The 18,917-nt window shown below is 30.3% G+C and overlaps 1 protein-coding gene across 1 annotated transcript; it reads right to left on the minus strand.

Annotated features, from left to right (window-relative positions):
* Nucleotides 1-7: 7 nt before the first annotated feature.
* On the minus strand, nucleotides 8-9,713 carry LOC108772860 (facilitated trehalose transporter Tret1-2 homolog). The gene is made up of 10 exons (XM_018538502.1): nucleotides 9,507-9,713; nucleotides 9,259-9,418; nucleotides 7,491-7,626; nucleotides 3,812-4,020; nucleotides 2,842-3,111; nucleotides 2,513-2,735; nucleotides 2,177-2,373; nucleotides 1,914-2,093; nucleotides 214-348; nucleotides 8-131 (listed from the first exon to the last, which is right to left on the minus strand). The coding sequence occupies exons 1-10, from the start codon at nucleotides 9,521-9,523 to the stop codon at nucleotides 24-26; spliced, it is 1,635 nt and encodes a 544-aa protein (XP_018394004.1). The 5' UTR covers nucleotides 9,524-9,713; the 3' UTR covers nucleotides 8-23.
* Between the last annotated feature and the right edge of the window lie 9,204 nt (nucleotides 9,714-18,917).

The raw sequence follows: 18,917 nt of genomic DNA on the forward strand, positions 1-18,917 counted from the left end.
TCTTATATAAATCCTAATTTGTTCTATTTATATTCAGATAAAGGGATTAAACAATTAGATTCAGCTTTTGTAAGCACATGTACGCTCTTTCTTTTTGTCTTTGTTCTGGTTATCCACAGAAAGTTACTTTGCTGTAAAAATATGATTATTCATTCATCATACTACTGTAGTTATTAATAAAGCTTGTTCTATTTCTCAATTAAATTTTCTTACTTGAAAATATTCTTCAATTTCTTGAAGCGTACGATCCTTCGTTTCTGGTAGGGCAAGATAAATGAAAATTGCTTCCAAAAGAGAGAAGATGCCGAAGAGAGCAAAAATTCCCGTTGTGCCAACTAGATCGTTTACCTTTAAAATATTTAATGTATCTCATTATATGTTATAATAACAACAGAAATATATAGAATATTTCTCTATATAATATTTTATATATTCTACATAAAATGTATGCATACATAAAGTATAGACAAAATAATATAAATACCTTGGAAATGTACTATTTATTTTACCACTTATTTTATCAATAAAAGGTTGACTTATTTGTTTTCATATAATATCCTTATTATTGGAATAGTTATTCAAGACTTGAATATTAGAGTAGAATGTTGTACTATTTTTTTAATACAATATTTTTCAATTGTTCATATAAATAATATTAGAAGGAAATTTTCTCCTCATTCTATTTTCAAAAATTACCTTCATTTGTTCTCCAAACTTTATTTAACATCTTTTCTAACTAATCCAATCGCTCGATTTAAATATTATTTGTAGTTTTAGAGCAGAATGAGAAATATGTAAAATTTCTTCCATATTATTTTATAATATTCTTTAAGCAATGTACTTCTAGAAGATATTCTGCCAGAAGATTAATATTACAATTGGTATAGCATTCAACTCTATTTTAACAAGGATAGAACCTGTTTTATTAAGAACAAATAATAGGTCAATTTATTATTAATAAAACAAATAAATATTTAGATAGTATATTTCTTAGAGATTCACATTATTTTGTCTACTATATTTGCAAGGAAAAGTAGCGCGTTACTTTAATTATAGTGTGGTTATTACAATTACTATTTTTTTTCGGTAACCATTACCATTATGTTAAAAATAAGAAAATATAATGTACTTATCTATTCATAAAAATTAAATTTTTTATATAATCACTATTTTTATTGATACTTTGTATACGTACGGAATATATACATAAGTAAATTTTTAAACCAAGTTGCGATTAATCACAATTACTGCGTGGATCGCTCAAGCAGAATAACAGTCACGATAACATCAAAATGACGTTATCATAAAATGGATCGTTATTTTAAAAAGTGACTTTTAATAATCATTCTGACATTATCATTTAGATATTACAATGACTTGTTTTCTACTTGAATCTCATGTTAAACTTGTCAGTTAGTAACAAAAATAATTAGATGCTATACTATAATTAGATGCTAGACTATAAAAAAATTTATTAAAATTCGATAAAAAGAATAACGAAAATTATAAAATTTGTTAGTTTTTAAGTAATAGAAATTATGACAAATAACACAAATAGCAAAAAAATAAAATTTACTTTTTTAAATTAGTACCAAGTAAGGAGATAACAGTTACTTAAAAAAAAAAGGAAAACAATAAATATGATAATGAGTTACTTTTATAAAGCAACTTCCTCAGCTGTATTATTTATACTCAAAACAAATAAACGAATATGTAATTCCGACTAAAATTTTTTTAAAGTAAAGTTTATTATTTGTAGTATCTCAGTACTTTTATTTGAATATTTTTGAGAAAGTGTTTCTATTTATCAGACTCTTCTTTTGTATTACATAATTGTTACTAGTAAAATTTTTGTCACACACAGAAAGAGTGCTGTATAATGAACTTTTAAATCTTATAATGTGATGTATTACCAGTGGAAAATATTTGGTCAAGAAGAAGAGAAATAGGTTGAAGATAAAAAAGATACATCCACCACCGATGCCACGAGCTCTTAGAGGCATCAATTCACCGATCATCAGTCCAGGAAGTGTCAGCAGACCCATGGTATTAGAACCGACGTAAAACAACAAACATACGGCCAATACGTAGACCTGAAATTATTTGTTAAATTTAAACGTTGTATTGAATAAAACTGAAAAAGAGACTAATTAGGAACGAATAAACAAATACTTACGTCCACGGAAGATCCCTCTTTCCTGGCAATCAAATATCCCGCTAAAATCAACGAGGCCAAGGACGTGCCAAGCGCTGAAATAATGCCTAAAGTTCGCCTACCCATTTTAAGTAACAAAGTACAGGAAACGATGGAGAAGATGAACCTGATAAATGCCGTTACCACAGCCGCCAAATAATTATCAATGTTGCCGTTGCCTACGAAAAAACGGTATGATAAAAATTTCCATACATTTTTTCTATTGTTTTATCTACTTTAAATATTTCCACTCTTAAAATTTTCGCACAGGTGGAAGTAAAAATTTCACCGAAAAATGATATTGCAATTCTTTCTCACCTATGTCTTTGACCATATCAACGGCATAAAAAACAATAATGTAAGTTCCGCTGCTTAATTGAAGCATATTGAACACGTTGATAATAATCAATGGTTTTAGCACGCCCGGATCGCGAATTGTGGACATCGCGGAGGAGATCTTCTTTGTAAGCGAGGTATTTACGGGCTTCTTAGCAAGATCGGCTTTTATGCTCGTGTCTAACAGCTCTACCTCCGCAAGCATCTAATTAATTAAAACCGTTTTAATTATATGTACATTGTTATATCAATTTCATAATTTAGCTTGAAAAATATCTTGTTATTGAAATAAAAGAGTTATAAATTTTTACCTGCTCAATATCGCCGCCTCTGAGCCACAAAAGAGCTTTCTTGGCTTTGTCTATTTTTTTTCGTCTAATAAGCCAGACGGGACTTTCAGGAACCAAACAAAGAGCAATAAAGGCTGCAATGGGAAGTATGATAGCATAGAAGGTCACGATGTCCCAATTAAAAGAAGCACCGAGAGCATAAACCAGCAATATTCCAGCGCAGTATGCACCAAACGAACCAACCACCAGGAAGCCACGGAGACTCGGATATGCTGTTTCTCCTACCAGTACCTAAACAAATCACAACATTCATAGTTTGAAATAAACATTATCTTTTAATATCAATAAAAAACTTTGGTAACTAACATAAATTTTATAACAAATAAATACATAATAATCTTTTTTAATTAAAAATAAAAGAATTATATTTAAATTTATTGATAATATATTATTTAAATAGAATAAAATAAAACAAAACTCTCTTTTTGTTAAAAGAATTTCTGATCGGTTTCATAATTTACTAATAAATTGAATACAGATAACAAAAGACGGCAGACGGTATACATCTCTAATAATAGTGTAAATTTTTGCTACTGCTCTAGTAGCAGAGATAAATATAGTGCAATAAGTAGAGAAACCGATCGATAAGATAAATAGTAAAAGTCAAACAGCGAACCAAATGGTAGAAGTTCATTCATGACTAAAGAAAGGTTAAACCAATCAAGAGAAAGGTAATTGCGTTAATGTCACTGCGTTAAATGTCGTTTAAAAAAAATGTTTTATGCCAAACATGCAGAAAGAGTGCAATAAATAAATTAAATAAAAGCATATGCAAATTGAGTAAATAATACTAATTTTTTGTATATAATATAATTTTTTAAACATTAATTTTTGTATATGTCCAATTTTGGAATCAATCGAAAATTCTTTTATTAAATTTCATATTATTCAAATATCTCACAATCAGTCAGAATTTAAATAGAATTTGCACCTGTGCGGGTACCGCCAAGAATCCTACAGATAAACCGCAGATAACTCTTCCTACTAAAATGGTAGTTACATTCCTTGACAGACCAATAATCAACCAGCCTATGCACAGAGGAATTACCGACAATTGAAGGCATCCTCGTCGACCAATTGCATCGAGAAACGGTCCTGATAACAGCGACCCGATAGGAGTTGCCAGACTGTGAACTGCAGCTATACAACACAAATAATTAGTCGCTTTAATAATTGCATTTAGTTACTTTGATAATTACATTTAGTCCATAAAAGAAACGCAAAGTGCTTTATAAAGGAATACGCCAAGCAGCAAGCGAATGTTTTAATAACACTTTTAACGTAAATAAGACGTTATAAAAATCCTCCCCCTGCTACTTGGAACTCTATCCTATCTTTTCTTCTAACACCCTCTTTTATGATCCTGACTTCTTTCTGCTTTGTAGATAAAGAGATAAGGGATTTAACGCACTTTTCTCGTCCGTTTAAGAAATTGTGTGCTATAAAAAGTTAACAAAATTGGAGTCTAAGCACGACGTAAATGTAGATTTATGCATCAATGAGTGTATATAACGCCACATACATAGCTGCGTGGAGATCGTAAACCTCTTACGAGCTTTGTTAAAACGTTATTATACATCGCAGGACATAACAGAGCAATTAACGGTCTATATACGATCACATGTATATCTACACTATTATTGGACTAGGCGTAGGATGCTTCTGTGTGTTCTAAATGTTAAAAGTTTAACTCGCAACGACACATAATCGCGTATTATCATCGCGTACGTGATTATCGATACACGATGCCCGCGCAGGAAATAAACGTACTGAAAATTCCTGCCGACGTCGCAGGAAAAGCTGTTGAGTCAGATAACTCTCGCTATTATTCAGTGACTTAAGGGGATAAGATTATAAGTACATTGCTGCATGCTTGAATTAAGACGAGATACAAGTTTCTTACGTCTTTGCCGGAAATGAGAAAAGTTAGCCCGTATCATAAAAATTTACATTTTATAATTAGAAGAGTACTGTAATGTACACGGAAAGCCTCTAAAGTGATAACCATTTTAACTTGCACTCGAGGAAATAGAAGTTTCAAATAACACGATCGATGATTTTGCTATTGATCTTTCATTATTGGTATTCGATTTATCGAAATTGTCATTGCGGAATGTTCGTAGGACTAGCTAATTAATGCAAATTGCAATTCCACTTCTTCTTGTTCCAAGCTATCAACATTCTCCGTACATTGCTATTGATTACATTTACGCGGAATGCAATCAGTATCACACAGTAACATGCTGTACATCAAGTTTGTCTTTTTATCGTGTTGCTTCCGCTTTAATGAAATTAAAGGGATTCGTTACACATACCTTTGTTAGAGAAGAAAAATTTTACGGTTATTCAAGTTTAATCAGACAAACGCAGAACAGCTACGAGATTCATGACTCAAGAAAAAAGTTGCTGAATATAAAAGCGAAACAAATGAAACAAATTTATCGTAAAATTTATACAGTTCATTGTTAATTTAACACATTAATATTTAGATTTTTTAATTTTTTAGATGTAAAACTTAGACTTACAAACATTTATTATTATTACTACTTCAGATTACGATATTAGAAGCGAAAAGATATATAATAGAGTTTTGCAAATTATATTGAAATAAAAATATTTTTCAATAAAACAACATTTGCGAACAGTATATATGTATGTGTATATGTGTACGTACATATATACATATATAATGTATATAGATTAAACTTATAAACATACTCAAAATTATAATTTTTTTAATTATATATAACAAAAATACATAACGAAATAAAGCTTATTTCATTTATTTATTAATGAACAAAGAGAATTAATTTTCAGCACGTAAGTTATATTCTATCGATGTAAATCAATTTCATCGATTGTTGTTTTACTGAAATATATTTCCATTTATAAATTTTCATATTTATTTTGCAAAAATTTTTATTCAGTATTTTTTTATATTACAATTTGAGATAGTAATAATAAATAAACGAATTTTAAATCATTCTTATTATAAAACTTTAATTCTTTAATGTACATAGTAATTTTATTACTTTTAATTCTCTATTAAAATTGATTTTCAGACACCAAAGAATGTAATTTTGCGATAAGCTGGAAAGCGATGCATCAATAACGCATGAAGCTATAATGAAATATTTTAATGTGTTGACGGTAATTTATGAATGGCGCGTATGATTGAATAAATAATGAGTTTTGGAACTTTTAGGAATTATTGATTAAACAAACCATCAAAAATTGCAAAAAATGCATACAGTTATCAATAATCTTCGATAAGGATCGTAATAGATGGTAAAATAAATTCTGAACTGTAATGGTAAAGTTATTCGTGCAAAAACCACCCACAAGAAGCTTATAACTCGCAATTCGACCTCGCAATATATTTCATGTGTTCGCCAACAAACTTTCAACACATACGTGATCCATACATTTTCAGAATAATTCCTTTAAGTCCCATTCAATCGCTTTATGGATAATCTTATGGACAGAGATATGAAAATGGATTTCGTGTCATATCTCCGTCTTCAATTTTGAAATAATTGAAAACTTCATGCAATATCAAATACTCTCGATAGTTTCGATAGTTTCATCATTAAACGTTGTTTCTTAATCAATTTTTGTTATCTTCTGAATTTTTAGTCTAATTTACAGCAAAGATTTTCTCCATAGATTTTTTCATAGACCCGAAGATACTTTATTGCGGTCTGTAAAATGAACATAGAACAATATTGAGGATTCTTATGTGGCTTCGTATAAATGTACATAGTTTTTGTAGCAGTCGTATAACCGCCATTTGCAAACTGTAAAATGTATAATGCGCCGGTCGTCGCAAGTTTTATGATGTTATAAAATATATTTTCACCCTGTACGTGGTAATATATCGCATTATATGCCGACACTTGCTTTTTGCCATGTACACTGCACGTATAGGTTGGTAAATACATTTTGCGCAGCTTATATGCGGTATGCACACGAGATAAATGAAAATGTATTAAAAAAAGCTATTAAAATTCTCATGTTCTGGCCGATGCTCTAGCTCTGCATTTTTTTTGCTTTATAAAAAGGTCGTATCACCGATTTAATTCACTTATGAAGAGTCGTAACGTTTTTTATGTGATCGTTTAATTATGGCATTGAGTTCACGTACATAGATTTTCAAACGGTATGCTTCCTGCACGAACTTGGTCTTGACACTCATTGATAAAGAGACAAATCCAATTATCCAATGAGACAGTATGTAGGTCAGTTACAGTATGCAGTTTGCAACAATCAGCGACGGTCGCTTCATTTGCGCGAGGGTCGTGAAGTGCAACCTTGAACCTGCTTCTTGAACTCGCAAGGACTGTGAGATTTCTAATCTCACTCGTGAAAATTGTGTTTACAAAAGTTCATCTTTTAATTCAATAAAACGTTCTATGATCTTGAGAAACGGTAGTGTATTGGTGTTAAGCCAAGCGCAGCGACATAAAAATTCATTCATTTAAAAAATAGGAAAAAATTTATAAAAATTTTACATTAAAAATTAAAATTTATTATTTTGTGTAAACATTTTTTTTAATATTCTATTTTATATCTCTTTACTAAGAACAAAATTGTTGAACATGCTTTCTTACCTATCCAAGAACCAGTTTCGCGATCCACATGCAAGGTACTATTTTCTTCTGACAATTGAGGTAACAAAACTGCGCTATAACCAATTGGCATACCGCCTCCCGTTGCCACCAATAATACTGCACCTGTGACTAAACACTGCAAACAATTCAATCGTTAATTACTTAATTGTGTTTACCACAATTGTTATGCAATTATTAGTGTCGGTAATATTTATTCAAGTGAACAGAAAATTAACAAATAAGTGCACGCGCGGCTTAATTAGTATATGATTACTCTAATTGAATCAATAAGTACAACTGTAAATCTAAATAACTAAAAATATAAAAAAATGATTGATATGTGCAAGTTTGGACACGCTTAAGTTTTACTAAGAGATTAACGATCATAAGTACATATGCTCTTCGGTTCTTCCGCTCAGTTTTTTTTTTTATAGAAGAACTGAAATTGCGAGAAAGAACTTTGGAACAGTTTCCAAACAGATATATGTACAAGAGCAAGCCCGACCTAATCGTAAAGAGGATAAGAAATCTGTGGTTGACAACTAGCCAAGATTTACTATTGCTTCGCTGCTCCTTTTCTTTAAAACTTAAATCGCTATTATATTGGGTAAAATTTGTCCTGCTTCTATACTGTTCTATAGATACTGATGTACGTAAGCTGCTGGAGGATATTTATGTGCCATGCGATATCGAAGGTAAAATACGCATTAATAAAATTCTCACTACTCGGAATATACAGATATATATGTATTTTGCAAAAAAAAATAACAGAAATTAACAGGTAAAAAATGTAGGCCAATGTATGAGTCTTTACTGAGAGAAACGCGCAGTTTTACTTTTGTTATGCTGAAAATTTGCGTGTTACCGAGATATTAGAAATGTATAATTTACATTTTGTAATAAACTTTGTGTTTGTGTTTATTTTTCTAGAGTTTAGAACTTTGTTTTGCTAAAAAAAATTGATAGATTGAATTCAGTGTTTAATTTTCTTAAATAACATTTATATTGTTGCAAATATGATGTACTGCATTACATTTATTTCTCTAAAAAATAAAAGTAATAAAATGAAAAGAAAGCACAGGTGATGAAAAATTATAGGTGTATTGTGTTTGGTACTTTTCTATCTATTTTGAAGCAGAAAAATGTTCTGGCACTAATCCAGAATATCTACGTTGATCTCGCACCGTTGAGCACGCATTGCGCTTCTGCAACGCTGCAAATTTTCTTTTGTGTTGCCAGTTTATTTATTGCAGTTGTAAGTGATAACAAACAAAAAAATTTTTGCGCACAATAAACTCTTGCAATCATTTTTGAAACGTTAAAGATTTTTTGAATTTTAAATCCACTGTTACTACATATTATTATTATTATTATTATTATACATGCTTTACAGTTTGATAATAAAAATAATAGATAATTAAAGAATTTTCAAAAATGTTGATTAATACATTGAGCGCCGATAATTTTAATAGATGTACCGCAGAAGTCGAAACTTGAAACTATTCCAATGTTCGGAAATTATTATTTTTTTTATGCAATTTTAGAATCTCGATTAGTTATTTTAGTTTTAGTATATTGCTGGAATCACAAAAATCTGTGACACATGATGTGTGTCGTCGGTTACTGAAGAAAATAGTCACGGTGTGCATCACCGGCGTTCAATGTGTTAAAAAAATTTTATAAAATAATATTAAAGAAAATATGTAAAATTATCTCGAATACAAGCAATTTTATTACTTAATATAAAATGTTTAATCATATATCTCACCTGCGCGAGCACTCCTTTTGAATTTGAGTATTGTACAGTCGATTTTTTTTCATTCGAAACTCTCTTTTCATTTTTTACATTGTTATTATTTACATTGTTGTTCTCGGCGTCTGATGGATTCTCGATTGAAGTATAGCCCATCATGGCACGCTCTTCCTCACTATAATTTTAGAAAAAGTTAAAATATAGTTAATTTCTAATCTGTTTTTTTGTAAGCACAATTTTATATTCCTGATTATATATGTTACCTCAAATTGAGAGCCATATTGCTTCGACTGGATTGTAGTAGCTAAAATCCTCAAATATTTTCGATAATTAGTACCACTAATTACGAGATGAGCGTCTCGATACTACATTTATCACCAGAAAGTTCTTATCACGTTTAACACCTTAACCTTGCTACAGTTTTCGTTCCACATTATGTAACTCAAGAAACTTTTGAGACTTTAATCCTGTCCTCGTTCAGCAAGAGTATAAAAATACTTCTAAATCAAATAAATTAATTTTTTTTAAGATTATTACGTACTCAAACCTGTTTTGATGCAAATGACAATAATTTCTTAGTCATAACTTGACACGAGATTTATGATTATGCTTGCAGCTGCGTCTTTTTAAAACAAAGATATACTCCAAGTATACACAGAAAAAAACTTTAACGTTTCTTCAAAAACATTACATATTATATTAATTATTGCATTTGTATTAAAAACAAAAGAGCTCATTTCATGGATCTTTTTATCTTCGTTTTTATGATCTATTGTGAGATTATATAGAGAGAATGGAGCAGCAAGATGTATAATAATACGTGTATAGACTCCTTTTACGTTTATGTAACGTAAGTCTCCCAACGATGTCAAGACGGCTCCAGACAACATGGATAATGTACGTCAACTTTATGCACATGCACTAATTATTAGTTTACATTCATATGGATAATTATATATGTCGTATGTGTGTGTGTGTGTGTGTGTGTGTGTGTGTGTGTGTGTGTGTGTGTGTAATATTTGCTAATTTGACGCATACTACCAGCCATGTCGTCTAGACTTGCTTTTACTTTATGTACATATGTTTGAAATTTATAACATATTCTGACATTTATAATTCTACCGACATTTAGTGTACATATGTACTGACTTTTTAAAATGAGAGTACGTACAATAACTGTGTAAATTATCTGCTTATTTGTAACAACATTGTTATAGTAAAGTTAAAAACTTGACTGACGCTTAAGAAGTCATTGATTTTATTATATCCTTTACTTTTTACCTTTTTATAACATAAAAGAGTATGAATTAAATCATATTTTTGTTAACAAAATAGGATTTTATTTATATCGTATTCTTTAATGTTATAAAAAGGTAAAAAGCGAAGGATGTAATATAAAACCGATGATTTTTCAAACGTCTTTGATATTACCGAATATAATTAACATGAAATTATTTATTCAAATTTGACGTGTACCAAACTTGATTAAAGTTTACTCTTAAGAATCATGAATTTTTTTAAAGCTTAATTTACAATATACTTAATAATTTTACATCTTAATAATAATTTTATACCTTTATACGTTGTACCTTTTATATTATAAAAAAACAAATATCTAAGAATAACATAAAACTAATCGTTTCTTTTTCAAATATACTGCTTTCGTTTTATGCGATCAGATAAATATCTTCCTTGGAGTTTTGTATGAAATGAAATGTATTCCAGAATTTTTGAATGCGAAATGAATGAATATCGAAGAAAATAGAAAGAAAGAAGAGAAAACTTACGATCTGGTTCAACTTCCTTTCTCTTGTCCGGGAATAAAAGTCACGTGGCGCCGCGACTTTACACGCGCGTCGACTCATTCATCTCCCCGGAGAACATTGCACTCTCGTCTGCGGATCGTAATTCACAGGGTAAAGCACTTTCGCAGAAACTTCGCCTCGTCCCGTCTGTCAGCTTCTTGCTATACTTCGAGAACGAGCAGAAGTGAGACGTAATCCTTACTTAGCAATCTTAGCTCCGTCTATCGTCTTGCGTGTAACGAGCGAACTTTGCAAAGACGCGAATGACAGAAACGTGGATAAGCGGCAACTGATTCCCCCACTTTACGATGACTAAGCCAAATTAAACAAAGTGGTAGCATCGGTCACGGTACTGCGAAAGTCCGACTATCGATTATAGTATTATTCGTTAAGGCAGAACTTGCGCGGAAATGCTCTGGAATGCTCTCTGACTTTCAACTACAAGCTAATAGCCTTGGTTTGTGTGTTTCCAAAGGTAATATAGCCTTTTGAATAATCGATCAAGTTGGAAGCGACGTCACCTTTAGCAACTGTCATCAGATCTATACTGCTGCTTAATGCCACATATACAGCTAATATAGACTAAATAAACTTCGACGAACGAAAGTTTTCGGTTTCTCTTTCGATTTCGTGTGTGAGCGCCTCGGTGAAATCTTATTTACATACTGGTTAATTTCTTTGTGCGTTATAAATATAGCACTACTGTTCCGCAAACAGTTCGACGAGAAATTAAATGTCAAATTGCAATATTCGCAAGATGTGCACACGGAAAGAACGGTTTTGCTGCAGTATCTAAAAATTTAGCCAAATACAGATCTAACTATTATATTAATATATTGGATTATTAAAATAATTATGTAAAATGCGTAAACTGCATGATATTTAAATTGTTAGAATTTTAAAATATATAACAGCATTATCATGCTTGAATGTTCTACTACATAATTATTTATGACGATATAATAATTTTCAGATATTTGGCCTAATTTTTAAATCAATAAAATCATTCCGTCTCTATTTTCTTCCGATAATGAAGTCAAATCCAATCAAGTTTGATTCTACCTTATAATCTTTCTACAATTGTAAACTTGATTGATTTTCATTTTAATGCTTTTCTTCGGAATAAGCACTTTCACAATACTCAAATATTAGCATACTGATAACCAATATTACATCATCAATGGTGATCATGTTGCTCGCAACCCTTCGCGAAATGCATATTAACGTTGACATAGTCTAAATTTTGCTTTCAAATCACGCAGTTTAGGGATAATCATTCAACTCCGTAGATATCTCTCTAATGATCCTTACTGTAATTACACATAGTTACATATGTTCACAGTTATACATAACGAGAACTAGTAATTCAGAGAACCGATAATTTTGGTGCCTCAATAGTACACGATGACAAACAAATATACATAAGCAAATTTCATATTATAGATCCGCCTGACACGCATAGATAAATATTGTATCTAGTTTGCCTTACGAGTTACGCCGACTATACTGAATCAAACATTTGTTGAGGCTCGCTCTTATAGGCTCACTTTGATTAGGCCCCTTTTTCGACGATGACCGCTGGTGTCCATAATCCGCCATGAGAGCCTTGGCTTGCTGACCTCTGCGAGAAAATGTCTGGGGACTCTCTTTTCTCAATGGAGGTAATAAGTGGAAGCTGATTCGAGCGGAAGTACGCATCGTGCCTCAAATGGAGCACGATGCGTGCGTAAAAATAGCAGGTATATATATTCCGATATAATTTTATTATTTTCAAGGGATGCGTGAAAGAATTCAGTTGATGGAGCTGCTATACTCATCCTATCGACTATTCTAACTAATGAACTTTAATACGAGGAAAACACTCTCTAATATATTTCTTCGCTCTTTTTTTCTCTCTCTCTCTCTCTCTCTCTCTAATATTTTTAAATCGTAAAATCTTCACATGTTTCCAATTTTCTATATACTTAAATAAGTATATAAAGTATTAAAATTTTTAATATATCATAGATTATTAAATTCCTTTCTATCTGCAATGACATAAACAAGATAAAAAGAGTTATGTATGCTTATCAGCTAAACTTCGTTTATTATATCCGATTAGTTGTATTGCAAACTTCACGAGATTACTCATAAGTATTATCAATATTATCATAAATATCTCACATGAGTCTGTTCTTATATAATTTATTACACAGATTAGAGATTCATATTTAAAAATGTATTAATGCAGCATATATACTATTTACATTAAATCTTTAAGTACCTACTTTAGCTAAAAAACTATTCTCTTTCTGTGTTATTTCCGAAGAACTTATGGTAACGGGAAAATTATTTAGGATAATTCCGACAAATACGGCGCGCGAGAATATAAAGTCAGAAAAAATAGAAGAAGTGGGGATAATTTTCCGGCAACTACTCTGTTACATGCCTTTATGTTAGATTAGTATTATGTTAGATTAGTATTATGATAATGATAATAATGATGACCCTTTATCTCCTTGTATGGAGCACGTCTACAGACCTCTTCCACTTTTGTCCGAGGTCTATATTCGTTTTTCGAATCAAGTTGTTTTCAGATTTGGGTGATTGATCCACAGAATCCTACCTCAGTCAAATATTAGAGACATATATATCTTATAGTATAGGATCTGAACGGCGCTGATGATCATAGATCTTTTGATCACCAAGTGGAGTCATTTTTGGCTCCTTAAATGCGAAAAATCGCGTTTGGACGCAGGTGGGATTGGAACTCAGGTCTATAGATAGCGAATCAATCGCACCGAGCGGTGAGTCACTCGATGCTTCATTATGTTATAATTTCAGGTTTTTATTGTTAGTATTAATAAAATTATTAAGAATTGTATCGATTTATCACTGTAATAAGTAGCGTCATCATAAATTATAATTTACATAAAATGATTATTGTAGGATGTTTAAAAGACTTAGTGATTATTTCATAATACATAAGTGTAGAGGAATAGTAAAGTATGTTGTATAACAAGTATGCTTTGCTCTTGCATTCTTTGTTTAATTTATTGTCTTCCATATCCCATTTATTTAGGACATACGACATTTTTAGTGGGCGATTTATAACCAAAAAACATACAAAATGCGCAGATTAGATTCAATGCACTAAATGCAATAAACATATTACATGAAATAAGTACCTCATGTCATATAACACTTATAATTTGTGTGCGTGTGCGTGTGTGCTTGTGCGCATGCGCGCGTGTTTGTAGGAAGACTGTAATTATTATTTATTACTTCATATAGGTACATTTTATCATTCTTATTTCTTAATAGAACGTTGTAAACACATTTTATAAGTTATTGTGTCATTTTACGTATTTTATTTATAAGAATTTGTAAATTTTTTTTGAACTGTACATACCTCCCCCACCTTCCTTAAGAACATCCGCATAATCCACCCCCATAGGATATACTATGGTAAAAATGCAAGGATTTCAAAAAGTTCTTTTCTTAACACGAAAGATAAATATATTGGATCTCTAATATTTTTTTCGTAGTAGTAGTTTAAATTTTAAATAATACTTAATAAAGGTTTTTATTAGGTGCGGCATATATACCGAAGTTATCCTAATAATAATACTCTATGTGCATAAATCTGTGATACTTTATTTGAGTTTCAAAAATGTGTGTAACTTTTTTTACTTTTGTAATAAAAATTTTGTCAGATATTATATAAAATTATCCATATTGTACCATTTTACTATGTAATCTTATTAGTGCTTTGCAATAAAGTTAAATTAAATTAAAATTAATTAAATTAAATTAAATCATAAATGATACTCTAATATTTTGTAAAATTTTTATAATCACTTTATTTGAAAAATATTTTCAATATTTTTAAATGTTTACTTTAAGAAACATTCTTTTTTTTATAATTCTTTGATTCAATTCTTGCATAAATACTATTGTGATACTATATGTATCATCATAAATATGCTCATTTATTGCATGCATACACAAAAAGAATAAATTTTGTTGACATATATAAAAATTTAGCTAGAGATATACCGATCTAAAAATAGTTACGTTGTACCTCATTAATAATTATAAAATCAATAATTATAAAATAATTACATAGAATACTTAAGTATAATAATATAAATATTATGAACAGTTTTAACATTTTATTAACCTACAGTTTGAATGTTATATAATTGTTTTGATAATTCTATATAATTACTTTCAATCTATATCTAACTAAATTTTAGATACGTTAGCAAAACCGGTTTTTCCGTATATTATTGATTTGAAAACACTTGCGATAATATTATTTCATAAATTTACTTTGTTTTTATGATGTTATGTGTATAATCTTAATCTATGATATTTTATTTGAGTTTCAGAAATGGCGCAATTTTATTTTTATAATTATTTGATTTTTACAAGTAATATCTTTTTTTGATAAGCAAACTTATCAACGTCTTCAACTCATTCTGACAACACCTTCATTTACCTTGTTTTGATGTAAAGCCGAACATATAAATGCGAAATATTATCTATCTTTTATGTGATATCTGTAAGGATATCTCATAATTGGCACGTACGATAAGCTGACGGATACTTTGTGGAATATACAATTAAATTGTATATTAAAGATTACGAGAAAATCTCTCGTAACGACGATAAACAATGTCATAATTCCACCAGAATTAACGGAGATTGATGAAGGTGTTTACGTGCATTTTCTACAATAAACGCTCGACGTTGCTTCAATCTTTTGACACCAAGATCGATTATTTGAATTAATTCATGTTAAATTAGCAACTGCTTGTCCTTTTATGGATTATCGCGTCCGTATACAAGAAAAGGAAGATTAATTAATGTTAGATTAATTAATCTTATGCAACGTTATAGAAGGTATTTAAGGTTCAGTAAAAATTGGAACCATGCAATGTCCACTGGATATACAGAGACATATTATATTTCCCACATCAATGACGGATACAAAGGGGTGATTCCACATCCTCTGTAATTATAGGCCGTCGGCTATTTGGAAATTAATCGGGTCACCTGTGTTACTCGCAGTGACAATCAACACTAATTACAACCGCTAGCAATAAAATTATTTGAGAATTTTTTTAAAATTAACTATTTCTTATAAATAAAACTATTTTGATATAAATAAAAATAATTTCTAATTATCTATCAATCATATTAAATCAACGATTTTTCAGACAATTTTGTCCTTTTAAGAAATATTTAAAGACAGATTTTAGTTTTATGGAAAGTTAATACAGGAAGTTTTACAAAATAGTAAGATGATCTATCAGTACTTCTAACTGTTTATGCGATCGATACAGAACTTATCTTGTACGTTACGTAAAGAGCAAATTGCTTTGCAGGGACGCTCTAACAGCGAAGAATGCAGATTAGTTAATTAAACTTTCGTCTTCTATTTACGGTTTAATCGGTGATTTAAGGAGTTTGGAAAATCAATGTTAATTAACCAAGTTTGTCAATGTAATAATTAACTGTAATTCATGAATTTATAAAATTAAAGAAAAATTAAATAGCTTTTAATTTAAATAAATCATTTATGTTGAATTGTAATTATTTTGTAAAATTTCATGTTTGCATGAATAGGAAATTGCTAATTGCACGGATCATTTCATGTTGTTCACGTATATATTGTACAGAAATTTCAAATCTGGATTTAACCGATTACATGGTGGACACTGTTATGCCTAATAACCGTAATGCTAATTATTCTCTCGTTTACACGAAGTTACTGAAATTATGTTTTCTTTAATGCAAAATCATTATTAAATTATTAAAGCGAGAAATTGTATATGTACATATTTAAAATATTCAAAACATTATATACCGGCCATTTCGTTAATTATTGACTATACCATAAAATATTAGTATTACACAATATTATCATGTGCAAAATAACAGTTTTGCATCTGTAATTTAACATTTGCAGTTCCGATAGGCACCTGGCAAATGAATCCATAAGCGAGTATTGGGTGGTCACTATCTTCAATTGCAGCTGCAACCGACAAAAGAGCCGATATGGCGCGACACTCGTTTGAACGAAGTGTCATCTTTATCGTGCTATCAAGAATCAGAGCTAGCGTAGTGTCGAACGTTTGCCCATTAATGCCTGATAACCTTGACCCGATATTCAGATAAACTCGTCGACAAGGCTAACGACTCAACCTAGCAGATTAGATCGAGACTACCTCGATTTGTACATACATATGTGACCGCACTGGCCGTTTGTATACACGCAGTCGTTGATTCGCGGAGTACCTATCGAGAATTCTTCCTAGATTTATGGATCACAAAGTGGTCCAGGGTCGCGTCTACATGCTGCTCACCGGCGTAGACGAAAATGAAGCTACGATAATAATTATAACAATTTTATTACAGCTCCCTCAAATAAAAATGTGCACGTGTCGAAAACGTGTACAACGTGTAAAAACGTAAACATTGAATTTTTATCTTTCCAAATTACTTCATTATTATCGGGACAACTAATCATATAAGCTGCTAATATTTCGCACACACACTAAAAAGATATTTTCTGTTTAATATATAAATTAATTATAAGCGCATATAATTAATAAGCAATAAAATTAATAATAAACGCATGTTTCTCTTAAAATTTTTTTATTTGCTATAATTTTTACATCCAAAATACAAATAGATTTATACATTTAATGTTTTATTATATTTTTCTCTTTACTTCAAAAGTGTGACGCAATTAAAACAATTAAATTTCCTAGAAAGGGGAAGAAAAACTATTTTTCAAATTGACAGAAAATTATTGACTAATCAAATAGTATCGGCAAAAAATATCCTCTTGACACAATCAAATGTCATCTTTATCAATTTTATTTTACAATTCTTAAAAAATCATAATTCACTTTTGATAATAACTAATAAAGCAATATTTTCTTAACTTATTTATGGTAATAATTTGAATGCAGGAATAGCACATCTGCATGCATTGACGCATTGCAGATTCGTGTATATTTACATGTGGTGTTTTTTAGGACAAGTCGATCATCGTTCGTAACTGTTGGAGCTTAAGAGCTTAGATTAGATAGCAGGAAGCGACGTACAATTTGACGGAGATCCTACTCCTATATCTCTTACGACCGAACTAGCGCAAGGCCGGTAGCGGTTTCTCGTCAGAATCATCTTGCCAAGAGAAATCTCTGCTTCTTGTAGTCCGTTTTCTTCCGTAAAATCCATTCTTTCATTTTATCTTACTCGCTCCAACATATGCCAGACTATGTGTGAAGCTTTAACTTACGCTATACACTGTTCGCTTTTATCACGCAACGTCCTGAATACTCCTATAAATCAAGTCTCGAGTAAAAATACACTGTAGTTAAAATTAAAATTTTAAGGCAGTTTAAGACTTTATTATTTATTTGAATATTCTTTATTTATACTTTTTAATTTGATAAAATATTTTTCTTTTAAAGTTAAATAAATATAACATTTAATAAGAGCATAAGAAGAAATAAATCATGATTCACTTGATTAAATAAAAAATAAATTTTGTTTGCTGTCAGTCCGTATAAAAAATAAAAATTTATTTATGTCTATCAATATTTATCATCAGACACCGGGGCAGACGACTGGTCGGCATCTATTACTAAGCATGAAACGCGTTTTCCTGCACTGTAATTTACATCACGTGAGCAACATCTGCAAGAAATCTGTTACGACAGTAAGAAAAACATGTTTACCAATTATTGAAAATATTGAAATATATCTCCTTTCATGTAACTAGATTTATTACAATCTATTATGGATAATTTTATCTATTATGGAGAATTCATACTACGTATAAAATTTAGCGTATATATATATATATATATA

This window comes from Cyphomyrmex costatus, unplaced genomic scaffold (genome assembly GCF_001594065.2).
Source record: "Cyphomyrmex costatus isolate MS0001 unplaced genomic scaffold, Ccosl1.0 scaffold193, whole genome shotgun sequence".
Classification (NCBI taxonomy): domain Eukaryota; kingdom Metazoa; phylum Arthropoda; class Insecta; order Hymenoptera; family Formicidae; genus Cyphomyrmex; species Cyphomyrmex costatus.

Bases quoted from the DNA above. Each gene is read 5' to 3' on its own strand.
- LOC108772860 (XM_018538502.1), bottom strand. The intron at 4,021-7,490 runs GTAAGAAAGCAT...TGTGTTGTATAG, and splicing joins CGAAACTGGTTCTTGGATAG to CTGCAGTTCACAGTCTGGCA. The intron at 2,736-2,841 runs GTAAAAATTTAT...TTAATTAATTAG, and splicing joins GAGGCGGCGATATTGAGCAG to ATGCTTGCGGAGGTAGAGCT.